This window comes from Labeo rohita, chromosome 24 (genome assembly GCF_022985175.1).
Source record: "Labeo rohita strain BAU-BD-2019 chromosome 24, IGBB_LRoh.1.0, whole genome shotgun sequence".
Classification (NCBI taxonomy): domain Eukaryota; kingdom Metazoa; phylum Chordata; class Actinopteri; order Cypriniformes; family Cyprinidae; genus Labeo; species Labeo rohita.
This window is the reverse complement of record NC_066892.1, coordinates 17,923,205-17,935,409: the sequence shown is the minus strand read 5'-3', so window position 1 is coordinate 17,935,409 and position 12,205 is coordinate 17,923,205. Positions and strand designations below refer to the sequence as shown.

At 39.6% G+C, this 12,205-nt stretch overlaps 1 protein-coding gene across 1 annotated transcript; it reads left to right on the top strand.

The window, feature by feature from the left end:
- The first annotated feature begins 303 nt into the window (after positions 1-303).
- On the top strand, positions 304-6,764 carry pi15a (peptidase inhibitor 15a). Its single transcript, XM_051097619.1, has 6 exons — positions 304-450; positions 1,002-1,328; positions 1,986-2,104; positions 2,229-2,361; positions 2,870-2,985; positions 3,482-6,764. The coding sequence occupies exons 2-6, from the start codon at positions 1,050-1,052 to the stop codon at positions 3,615-3,617; spliced, it is 783 nt and encodes a 260-aa protein (XP_050953576.1). The 5' UTR covers positions 304-450; positions 1,002-1,049; the 3' UTR covers positions 3,618-6,764.
- Positions 6,765-12,205: the final 5,441 nt, after the last annotated feature.

Sequence of the window (12,205 nt, the reverse complement as noted above, 5' to 3'; positions counted from 1 at the left end):
TGGTTTATTAATACTCATATTTGTTCATTTGAAATCTCTTTATTGGCCATTGCAATAGACTAAGCTGCATTTCGGGGTCACAGGATTATTCACTTGCTTATCTTATATTTTCTTTTCTACTCAAGCCAGCTGTGCAAACTGAAAGCAGATGTTTTGATTAAGCCTGCTTGGATCTGCCAGGAAATGGATAAAAGAAACGCAGTGTTACGTCTCAGATGATGTCACGCTTCAGGTGACGGATGGGGCGGAACCCCGCGCACCTTCAAAGCCCAAACACTTCCTGAACCGGTACCTCAGCCGTATATAAACCCGCAGCGCTTCTCAGCAGGGAGAGGGAGAGAGAAAGAGCTCTCGAGTTCTCAAAGAATCAAAGCAAAGCTGCTGCTGGACAGACTCAGGCAATAAGGAGACGTGCTTATATCCACAGGCTGCTGTAGCATCTCTGAAAAGGTAGGAACATTTGCATGCAGGAGCAATCTTTTATGCTTGGATTGTATATTGATAAACTGATGTGTAAAACGTGTGTTTTTGAAATTTTGAATGAATAGTTTAATTCAGTCTTGTTTATCTGAAGAAAAAGCGTTTTTTTATTTCTTTTAATGTCAGATTTAATTTGTATGAATGTTAAGCCAGCTTTTAAAATATAAAAAAGTGTGTGTGTGCAATGTTTTTTTTTTTTTTTTTTTTTAAATAAGACTAGTGGCTAAGCTTGACACTAATATTAGACTTTTATGTAATGCCTTATTTTGAAAAGCAGTGAAAGCTGAGTCAACATGCATTTATAAGTTAATTGCAATTTTACAACCAATTTGAATGTAATTACTGATGAAGAAAAACTCATGCAATTAAGTATAAGAGGTATAATTTATTCAGAAAAACTGAAAGGAAAGCTGTTATAATGATGAAAATGTTTGTGCTCTGTGGTACAGTAAGGGTCAAGTGACATAATACGGTTTATTGCATTCGCTAATAAATGGGAACCGTTTATGTTTCACATGCAGATTCTGCAAAAGGAATAGAAAGCTCTTGCCACATCCCAGCCATCAATCATGAATGAAAACCGCTTGGCTATCGACATTCTGCTCTTGTGTATATCCTGTGGAGCAAGTGCACTGGCAGCCTTCAGTCCAACTGCCTCTTCATCTCTGCCAGCAACCAATTTCACTGATATTGGCTCTGCGCCTCCAAAATATCTCACAGAGGCCGCAAACCTTCCCAAAACCAGACGGAAACGTTATATTTCCCAGAACGATATGCTTGCTATACTTGATTACCATAATAAAGTCAGAGGGAAAGTTTTCCCCCCAGCCTCAAACATGGAATATATGGTAAGTCACTTATAATAATTACCATTTTTGAAATAAGTAGCCAATGATACAATCAGGAACAGTTTGGACTTCAGAAAAATTTCTGCATGCATGAACTTTTGCTCTACACCCTCACAGCGGTTCACTGGGTTCACTTGTTTTGTTTATTTAATTGTATAATTACCTGGCACTTTGCCTGGAAAGCGCATTGCTGCTGTTGTAGTTGGACACGTGAACGTTGCACATGTAACTGCGCTCATCGCAGGATGCAGGAATGACAAACTTCTGTGTCCATTTGGCACCAGCAGCTGTTGAGCAGATTTAATTGGCTCGGACCACCAGAGTAGATCCTCTGCAGCATAGATCAGTGTGCTAAGACTACAGCTAAGCACTGAAATACGTCCAAAAGTGCAAAGTCATGGGAAATTCTGTATCAGATGTGTTTCGGCAGATCCAAATGTGACATTTTCTGTAATAATTCTCTAGTTTTACCAAGGTTAAAGATTACTGAATGATCCGCTGTGGGGAATACAACAATTGTCCAGCATAAAATACATTTTTGTCAGAGTACATTCATGGTTTAACTTAAGTCACTCAGGAATCAAGAAACTATGCAATTATGCAGTTAATAAATTAACCTATTTTAGTAGACTGATAAAAGTACATTACATGTCTCAGGTCTGGGATGACACTCTTGCAAAGACGGCTGAGCAGTGGGCGTCCACTTGTATTTGGGAGCATGGTCCACGCAATCTTCTTAGATTTCTGGGTCAGAACCTTTCAGTTCGAACAGGAAGGTATGCATCTTCACCATCATTCCCAGTTTGTGATAAATGATGGTTCTTTTCCACTATACCAAAGGACATTTGGGCATTTCATTACACATAATGAGATTTGTTGCCATGTTTGGATTGTTTACAGGTACAGGTCCATTTTGCAGCTGGTAAAGCCCTGGTATGATGAAGTGAAGGACTATTCTTTTCCCTATCCTCGAGACTGCAATCCCAGATGCCCCCTTAAGTGCTACGGACCTATGTGCACTCATTATACACAAGTGAGTAGAATATGATATCTTTGTGTAATTAATTTCTTCAGGTACACAACTGTGCAAAAATTTGAGGTCAGTTATATATGTATTTTAGTATTTATGTGTATGTGGGTTTTTTAAACGAATACTTTTATTCAGCAAAGAAGCATTATATTGATCGAAAAGGACAAAGATTTTTGATGAACGTCACTGTTTTCACAAAAATATATAAGAGCGGCACAACTGTTTTCAACATTGATAATAATAAGAAATGTTTTTACCAAATCCGCGTATTAACATGATTTCTGAAGGATCATGTTACATTGAAAATTAGAGCAATGGCTGCTAAAAATTCAGCTTTGCATCACAGGAATAAATTGCTTTTTAAAATATATTGAAATAGAAACTGGTTATTTGAAATTATAATAATATTTCACAATATTCCTGTTTTTTGTGTATTTTCAATCAAATAAATGCAACTTCTGAATGGTAGTACATATATTTCACATTTGACCATTGCTTATGTTTTTACCAGATGGTGTGGGCAACCTCAAATAAAGTAGGATGTGCCATCAACACATGCAGTAATATGAATGTTTGGGGCTCGGTATGGAAGAGAGCGACATACTTGGTCTGCAACTATTCTCCGAAGTAAGTATATGTTTTCTTGTGCTTTAGCTAAGCTAAACTGCTAAACTCAAGAGTGAAAGTCTTAGGTAACGTAATTAGGCTAAGCTAGCAACCTGACACTTAACTGTTAAAAACATTTTTGACGTGGACATCCATGGGGCGTCCTGGTTCAAAGACCTAGACGACCTCTTGCATTCCTGCCGCATGTGGAATTTTAGCAGAATTCCGCCTCTAATTCCAGAATCAAAGCACCGTAATTTTGTGTGGGTGGTGACTTGTGGGTGACTTGTGACCTCCTTTTTTCAGTCTTATGAGGCGGCACACTTGGGAAAATTCTTAAGTTATTTATAAACTCTAGTTAAGATTTAAAGCATGTCTTCTCAATATAGAAACACAGTTAGAAATGAAAATGAAACTCTAGTAAATGCATTGAAACTCATACAGTATGCTTTTCAAGCATAGTAAATCTTGTCCATTTGTGTGTCATTGACCGTGTTGTTGCTATTGTTGTTTACAGAGGTAACTGGATTGGTGAGGCCCCGTATAAAGTAGGTGTTCCTTGCTCCATGTGCCCTCCGAGCTATGGAGGATCATGCAGTAACAACATGTGCTTTCCTGCTGTGAACTCAAATTACCTGCACTGGTTCAAATAAACACAGACAGACAGAATGCACATGCCCCATCACAGAGACACTGTCCCTTATGGGATTTTGCACAACATTCCTGCATCACCCAGTTTTTTTTTAATATATGGGCCATATAGGACCATGGGTTGCAAGGCAGCAATTTTTTAAAGACTTGTACATAACTTATTTTGTAATGTTTATACCATAATTATATTATTTGTGTATAGACCCATGTATAGGAAATGGTTTATTTCCTGAGAGGGACTCTACTGTGATCTGTCAAGACATGATTGGTGCTTACAGTATTCAGCTGTAACTCTACTCAGAGAACACAAACTCCTATCAGGCTTTGTTAGCAAGCCTAACATTGCAAGTAGTACCAGGCTCGTCTTAAAGGGAATCCTGGGTTATATGGCTTAATGTAACATAAATGATGGCTCTTACTGAAATATGTAGTAGAAAACCCATTAAATATTTACTTTAATTTAAAAAATTCACATCGTTTAATACATATCTTGTAGTATGGGGAGCACCATTATTTCAGTGATGTAAAATGGTTGCACTCGAGCTACTGAAGCTACCTGTTGCTATTTTTTCTGCAACAAAACTCAGAATACAACTCTGAAAATAAAATTCTGATACTGAACGGCAACTGAAAGAGCTTACAGGTGGCGATGGATACAAGCATAGGGTTAAACCAAATGCCGTACCATCTGTTTTTTAAACGCCCCTGGATATTGAGTGAAATCTACACTGAGAAACTCCTTCAGCGGCTGCGGCATCACGACAGTCAGCATGTTTGCATCCTATCAGGATGGCATCTAGCGTTTCTTGTCTCTGCCATTTGTAAGCTCTTTCAGTAGCTGTGGTCTACTAAAAGCCTCAAAGACATCAGGGCTAAAGTGGAGTTTTATTCGTTCGCAGACATGTTCCCATTCTTTTCTTTTCTTCTTATCGCTAGGAAAGCAGTGAAGACTTGCATCGTTTCTCTTTTTCCCCTTTGACTGAAAATTACAACCAAAAGCTGCACAATCTTTTGCTTTGTATCAGTATTTTCTTTTCCAAATTGTGTGTTCCAAGTTGTGTTGTGGTAAAATAGCAACAGGTAGCACCAGTAGCTCACAGAGTGCAACCATTTTACATCACTGAAATAATGGCGCCCCCTCATAGTCCAAAATATGTATAAAACGATGTTTTTTAAAAATAACGTATCTTTCATGCGTTTTCTACTACATATTTCAATAAAAGACATACGTTTTATTAAGCCACAGAAGTCTAAACACCCAGGGTTCCCTTTAAAGGAATAGTTCACCCAAAAATGAAAATTCTGTACTTCACTGTACTCACCCTCGTGTCGTTCCGAGCGTGTATGGCTTTCTTTCATCCGTGGAAGACAAAAGATATATTTTGTAGAACTCTTTAGCTGTTTTTGTGTATATTTTTATAAAGGTCAGAAAAGTCCTTTATGACTTTAATCATACATACAGAAACTGCTAAAACATTCTTCCAAATATCATGTCATGTCTGTCATCCTCCTTCTCATGTTGTTCAAGACTTGTATGACATAAAACAAATCTTTTAAAGAATTTTGGTAAGCAAACTGTTTTGGTTTCCAATGGAAGTCAACGGTTTGGTTGCCAACGTTCTTCAAAATATCATCTTTTGTGCAAGTCATATAGGTTTGGAACAACGTAGATGATGACAAAAATGAACTTTCATTTTTGGGTGTGCTACCAATTTAAATCAATGCAATCAAATGGCTTTAGTTCTAGCAGCCTGTTTTGTGTAACGTCATATCTTTTAACCCTGGAGGTTGACTTTTCGTGTTTCAGTTAAAAACTTAAGCTAGCTCTTCGTGACACAACAGTACTTCACTGGGTTGAATACACTCACTGGTATTCTTGGTAATTCTTTGCTTCGGGTCTTCTTTTTTGGAAGGTTTCCACATGCTTAAAGCCTACAAACGTGAGCTTGGGGCTTAGAAATCATGGAATGTTGATTAGAAATCGTTTTTACATTTTGCAACCCCAGAAAGAGTATTTAGTGAGATGGCTAATCATGCTGTACCCTAATGAAATGTTGAGATGGATTAACATGGAAACATGTTTGATGTGTGCACCTTAAAATGTTTTTAAATGTGTTTTTAGTTATTAAGCTGTCATTAATGGTGATTTTTACCATTTGTATATACATTTATTGTGATTTTTCAGCAGTATAGTCTTTACAATGCATGCATAACAGTGGCACACTATTGCATTGTATTGCACTGTGTAGATTTCACTTTTTGAACTGCATCTCAAAAGCACTTAGGAAATCTACCAGGCAGTACTTTGCAATAATCTGGACTTGGAGGAGGGGATATAAAGAGCTATTTATCCCTTTCCTCCCATAGATTCAGCATGTTCAACATGACGTCATTTATTGAAATTGTATTTTCTGTTAAATTCTGTTTTGTAAAATATTATTTTTAAGTTTGTCATAGACTGCATCTCTTATTGTGTTAATATGTCTTTGCAGACCTCTGATTTTTGTGCTAAACAAGTTATGGTGCTAGGTTTAATAAGCATAATGTAAATGTGTGTGTTTGCACCTATTGTTAAGACTCAATATACAATACATAAATGACAACTGTATTTCAGTAACACTTTATTTATCATTTGAAATAAGCTGTACATAGCCTTTTTATACAAATCTTTTTTTTAATATAAAATTTGTTATTTAAACTTGTCATTCTGTGCCTTATTGCAAAGCTACAACACTGTTCAAAGGTTTGGGATTGGTATTATTTTTAAGAAATTAATACTTACATTAGCACTAAATTGATCAAAGAGACAGTAAATTAATTCATGGTGTCACAAAGATTTAAATCTTAAACAAATGCTGTAAAAAAACAATATTAAGCAGTCTTTGTTAGCATAAGAACCTGCTTTAAAAACCATTTGAAGATTTTATCGGCCCTAAACTTTTGAAAGCTCTCAAATAACACCCATCAGCAACAGTTTTTTTTTAATGGTGAGAGTTTTGGATCAAGACTTGTTGTTGAAAGAGACGTCATCGGTGCAGGTTGAGGGTTGAAACGTTTTTGGCCTTTGGCCTGCAACCAAAAACAAATACGTTCAACCCAGAAACCTTGTTATTATTTGAAGTCTGTATGTTTTATAGAAGAATAAACAATAAAACCACCCTTGTTGATTATTGAAATGGATGTTGTATTTATACTTTTTAATCAGACTGCTTGCTGATGTCTTTTATATTGTTGAATAAAACTGAAAACCGTTTGTTTTTCTTCAAATGTGTTAATCAGATAGCTTAATCAGTCCCATATTCCCTCCTTTTTCTCTGTCAGCCCGTCCCCTTCTCTTGTTTTCTCTCCTCTCTTTCTCTTTTCACAGAAACAGACAGAGCTGATAGTAATTATGGGATCTTTTGAGGAGCTCTTTCTCATCCCTGTTCCTTTTGATGCTCCGTTTACAGTTTCACTTAAGCATTGTAATTCTAAGGCCACTTCCTTGATATGAAAGCTGCTTACAATTATATCTTGATAAGAAACCGTTGACTTTGGCCCAGCCGCTACCCGTCTACATAAACAATATGTATATGATCTTACGAGAGGGGCCCTCGCTTCTGCAATGGAGCGAATGAAACCGATGAACTCTGCGAAAGCTACAGGCTCCGCCTCGTGCTCTCACTCGGGAGAGGGTGGGGCGAGCAGGCAGACAGAGTCTAACCGCTACCAAATTCAGCAGATTTGGGAGAAGTATGCAGATTTCACAGGGAAATATGATGCCATAAATGTTTTGATCTATTGGACAGACACAGCTGTTCTTCTACAGACTTCCAGCTGTGAGAAGAGGCAGAATCCTGCCAATGGCGTACAAAGAATAACAGGTCATCGTACCCTTTTCTAAACCTTATGGTATGTGGTAGCTGTGCAGAAAATATGCCAAAACATTAAAAAGGTAGTGTTTCACAGGAAGGATAAAGTGGGTGTACAGTAATACTGAATGGACAGGCTACGTCAGCATCAAAAATGGACCCTGTTTACTAGCTTTATACTGGTCTTATTGTGCACGGTTCATTTGTTTTCATTGATTCATTTCTATTGTTTCAAATTACAAATTGTTAGTCTTATTAATCTTTAATCAAATGACTTTCCTTTCTCTCTAACATCAATCTGACAGATTCTGTAAATAATTACTCAGCTCATGACGTTCTAAACCCGTATGACCTTCATTCATCTTTGGAGCAAAAATGAAGATATTTTTAATGAAATCCGAGAGCTTTCTGGCACATTCAAGGTCCAAAAAGCTAGTAAGGACATTGTTAAAATAGTCCATGTGACATCAGTGCTTCAACCATAATTTTATGAAGCTACGAGAGTACTTTTTGTGTGCAAAGAAAACAAAAATAACTATTTTATTCAACAATTTCTTTCTTGGACGCACATTCACAGCAGAACCACGATGCATACGTGTGGTGCTGCTGAAGCAGGAGCCGGTGTTCTGATATAGAATGTCCATCTCTCTTAGTTCATTGCCTGTATTTTCTGGTTCAAATAAGTAAATATCACATACTGTGTCAGTAAACACGCTCGAGGACAACAAAGATAGCAATAAACAGTCTTTAATGAATCCGCATGAAGGTAATCCACACAAGGCATGTGGGATAGAAAAAGGTGATTGGTGGAAGTTCCGGAGGAGAACGGACAACCGGGAGGAGGACAACGAACAGAGTCCAAGGTGGAGACAATCGAGGGAGGAGCCACAGAGGAACCCGGAGGAACCATGGTGGACCAGACAGAGGAAGGTCCAGGGCAAGGGAGAAGACATGAGGGCCTTGGAGCAGGAGGAGCCAGACGGGACCCAGGCCATACTGATGGAGGTCATACTGATACTGATTCTGACAGCGGCAGAGCTGGTAGGAGAGGCGGAGATGGAGAGACGATTAACTAGGGTGATGCTGAGGATCTGGAGGGCCAAGGCGGAGTAGATGGCTCCAGCAACCGAGGCAGAGGCAGGGATCTGGAAGGCCATGGTGGAGCTGGAGCGACAGAAGACCAATGTGGAGGCGAAGACCAATGTCCTGAGGCAGTGGATGGTCAATGACTGGCCAAGGCAGAGTCGGAGAGATGAGGAGCCAGAGGCTGGCGGCAGAGACAAGATATCCTCCAGGACGCAGATAGAGACTGGCAGACCCACTTTGATCCCACCACACAGTTGGTGGGCTGAGGGGGCTGCCAGGAGACAGCAGAGGTGATGGTGAGGACTGGTGCAGAGGTGGTGGGAAAGGGAGGCTGGCCGGGAGTTCAGAATGATTAGAGTGGTTCGAAACGTTTGTGCTACACAAACACAAACATAAGACCACTCCCAGCACCAGGAGCACCAGCGGCAGGGGAACAACCTCCGTGGTCATTGTAGTACAGGCAGACAGCTTGGGGCAGATGGACAGTTTATAATTAGCCTCCCTGGCTGAAAAAGGGCAGACAGAGAATTCAGGGCAGACAGATAATTCTCAAGATGGTGGTAAAAGAATGAGCATGTCCGCAAATAAGTCCAATTTGGAGTTGATAAAGTCCACAGAGTCCATTACTAGCTTACCCTCATCGGTGGTGCAGTGGCCGGGGCTTTCCTCCAAGCCCTCGCTTTCCCTAGCTTCATCCATCGGCACATGCTCAGTTGCCAGCTCTTGCAATTAATCAGACGGGTCAAGCTCTAGCTCTGGCGTGATCCTTGGCTCTGTCACTTTCTCAGGCAATGGCTCGTTGGTTGCAGTGGGCTTTGGCTCGCCATCTCCGTCCAGCTCAGGTTATGTGCAGCGGGGTGATGGTGGGGTGAATGGAGATCCACAGGACACCAGTATCCACTCAACAAAGGCGGCGAAATCCTCTCGAGGACCATCTCCGGACAATTGCGCTCTGCTCATGGAGTTTAAGCCCCGTGTGATAAAACGAGCAGAGATAGTCATCTGGGTAGCAGATCCAGTATGGTCCTCGAGAGTTCGTTCAGTGGGGGAATCCATAAAAATAAAAGAACTTTCAAAAAAATGAAAAACAAAACACATGGGAACTTGTCACTTTTACTATTTGTATGTCCGGTCTTCTATCATGTATCGTTTCGGTAAACACGCTTGAGGACAACGAAGATATCCACACAAGAAATGCTTGAGACACACATACACTTCGTTTGAGGAAAACGAAGCAACTGTCTTTAATGAATGCCCATAAAGGTTACACATCAACAGACAGGACAAAGACACACTAAGCGGACTAGAACAGGGGTCACCAGATCCGGTCCTGGAGGGCCGGTGTCCCTGCAGAGTTTAGCTCCAACCCTAATCAAACACAAGTCATCCTCTCTGCCAAAATAGTCAGATGTGTTTACAGAGACTGTTTTATGTACAGTGTGTGTTGTGTCTTCTGCTTCTTGTCATCAAGGTGCAGTGCATCCAGGGTCATCCAGAATGCAACTCCTGTGTCGTGGTACTCTAGTGCACTGGCTCTCAATCCTGGTCCTGGGGGACCCCTGCTCTGCACATTCTGCATGTCTCCCTTATTTAACTCACCTGATTGAGATCTTTAGCTCGTTAGTTCAGTTCATGGATCTCTTTCCTAATGAGCTGATGATCTCAATCAGGTGTGTTAAATAAGGGGGACATGCAAAATTTGCAGAGCAGGTGTCCCCAGGACCAGGATTGAGAACCACTGCTCTAGTGAATGCACAACAGAGACTGACACAGAAGAGAAGAAATTGTTGAATAAAGTTGTTATTTTTGTTTTCTTTGCACACAAAAGGTGTTCTCGTAGCTTTATAAAATTAAGGTTGAACCACTGATGTCACATGGACTATATTAACAATGTCCTTACTACCTTTCTTTGAACGTGTCATTTGCATTGCTGTCTATGCAAGATCAGAAAACTTAATTTGAATTACAGGTTTGGAACAACATGAAGGTAAGTAATTAAAGAGTTTTAATTTCTAGGTGAACTATTTCTTTAAGGGTGTGAATACTTATGCAACGTTAAGGTACTAGCATTAAGCTGCAACATATCAATGTGATTTTGTGAAATGTTTTTGCCGTATGTTTGTATATAGTGAGTCTAATTAAACTGTACATAAGCGATTTGGAGATGAATTAATTTTATTTCATTATATTAAACTATACAACTCATTATTAATCAAAGGTTCTCTTGAGTATATCTCTGTTCTGATTTTTCACTTGCCTCATTGCTTCATATGCCTCATTACGCTTGTACAATACAGCCCTGTTTTAATTTAAGCTCTCAGGTCAAAATGACTAATAGTGTGCTTTTGTAAAATCCATACAAAGTCCCGCTCAAGTGGAAATTAATGTTTCATGTCTTTAAACAAAAGGCTCCTCAGACCAAAACCTGTAGGTGTGATTGTGCACTTGTTTGTATCCAACAAATTCTATTTGACATTGATTATGTTAGAGCAACCCAGATTTGAGTCATAAGATTTCAACCTCAATTATTTTCATAATAATGCAAAACTGTGAATTTTAAAACGGTTTTTAAAATGCCATTTTCTTTATGAAATGCACAGAATGGCTTTTTCTTGGAAGATGTGGAGAACAGGTGATTAATTGTGTGAGTATGTGAGCTTTCAACAACTTTTTTTTGCAAACATGCCCTTAAACTCTTCCAGCTAAACATCAGGTGAGTTTGTGGCTGACGGCGGATCTGAAGAAAGATCCAATGTGTCTTTGGCTTCCAACTACACATGGCACACCAACAACCTGCTGATGAAAACTTGGCTCCTGCTCTCTTTCTTTCATGTCTCCCGGGAACCATCGCAGATAGCATTTTTCAATTCTTTGTGTGCTTTTCCCCTTTCCCTCTCTCTCTCTTTGCCGTTCCCTCTGTCTGAGGAACCCACAACAAATCTGTTCATTCGACAAGCGTCCCTCCTCCCCCTTTCCCTGCGCCTCCTTCCTCTCATCTGAGGTGGCTAAGTTCAGACTGGCCTCTGCTGTCCTCGGCCTGCCTCTTAAATACTGTCCCCACTTTCCATGATACATGAGAAAAAGCCAGCTGTTCATGATAATGGAGCTTTAAGCTTTACATAATGCTTGCCAAATACAGCTTGGAAGAAAGCTTGTAAATTCATTTTTGGACACTATCAAAACTCACCTTTTAATTCCTAGGAACTGAGAGGGGTGAAAAAAAACCCTTGGTGAAATGGAGGGTGACCTAGGCTGCAGAGTAACATCCTGCATCTGGTGCTCTCCACAGCTAGATCTGGTCTGCTGCAAAAGCAACAGGGCGGACCATAAACATCCCCTGTGCAATGCCAAACTGTCTCTCCAAGCTCAGATGCTGCAAAGAGCTAAAGGTGTTGAAGGGATAGCTCACCCAAAAATGAAAAAGCATGCGTCATTCACTCACCTGGTTGTCGTTCCAAACCTGTACAGCTATATTTCACCTGTGGAACATGAAATAAGATATTCTGATAAATGTCTTAGTGTTTCTTTGTTCACTGTTGATTTGGACCTGTTGACTTTTATTGTATGGCCAGAAACAGTTGAAACATTCTAATAAACATAAATATCTTTATAGTCATATTATATGGACATTATTTAGCATGATCAACGTTTTT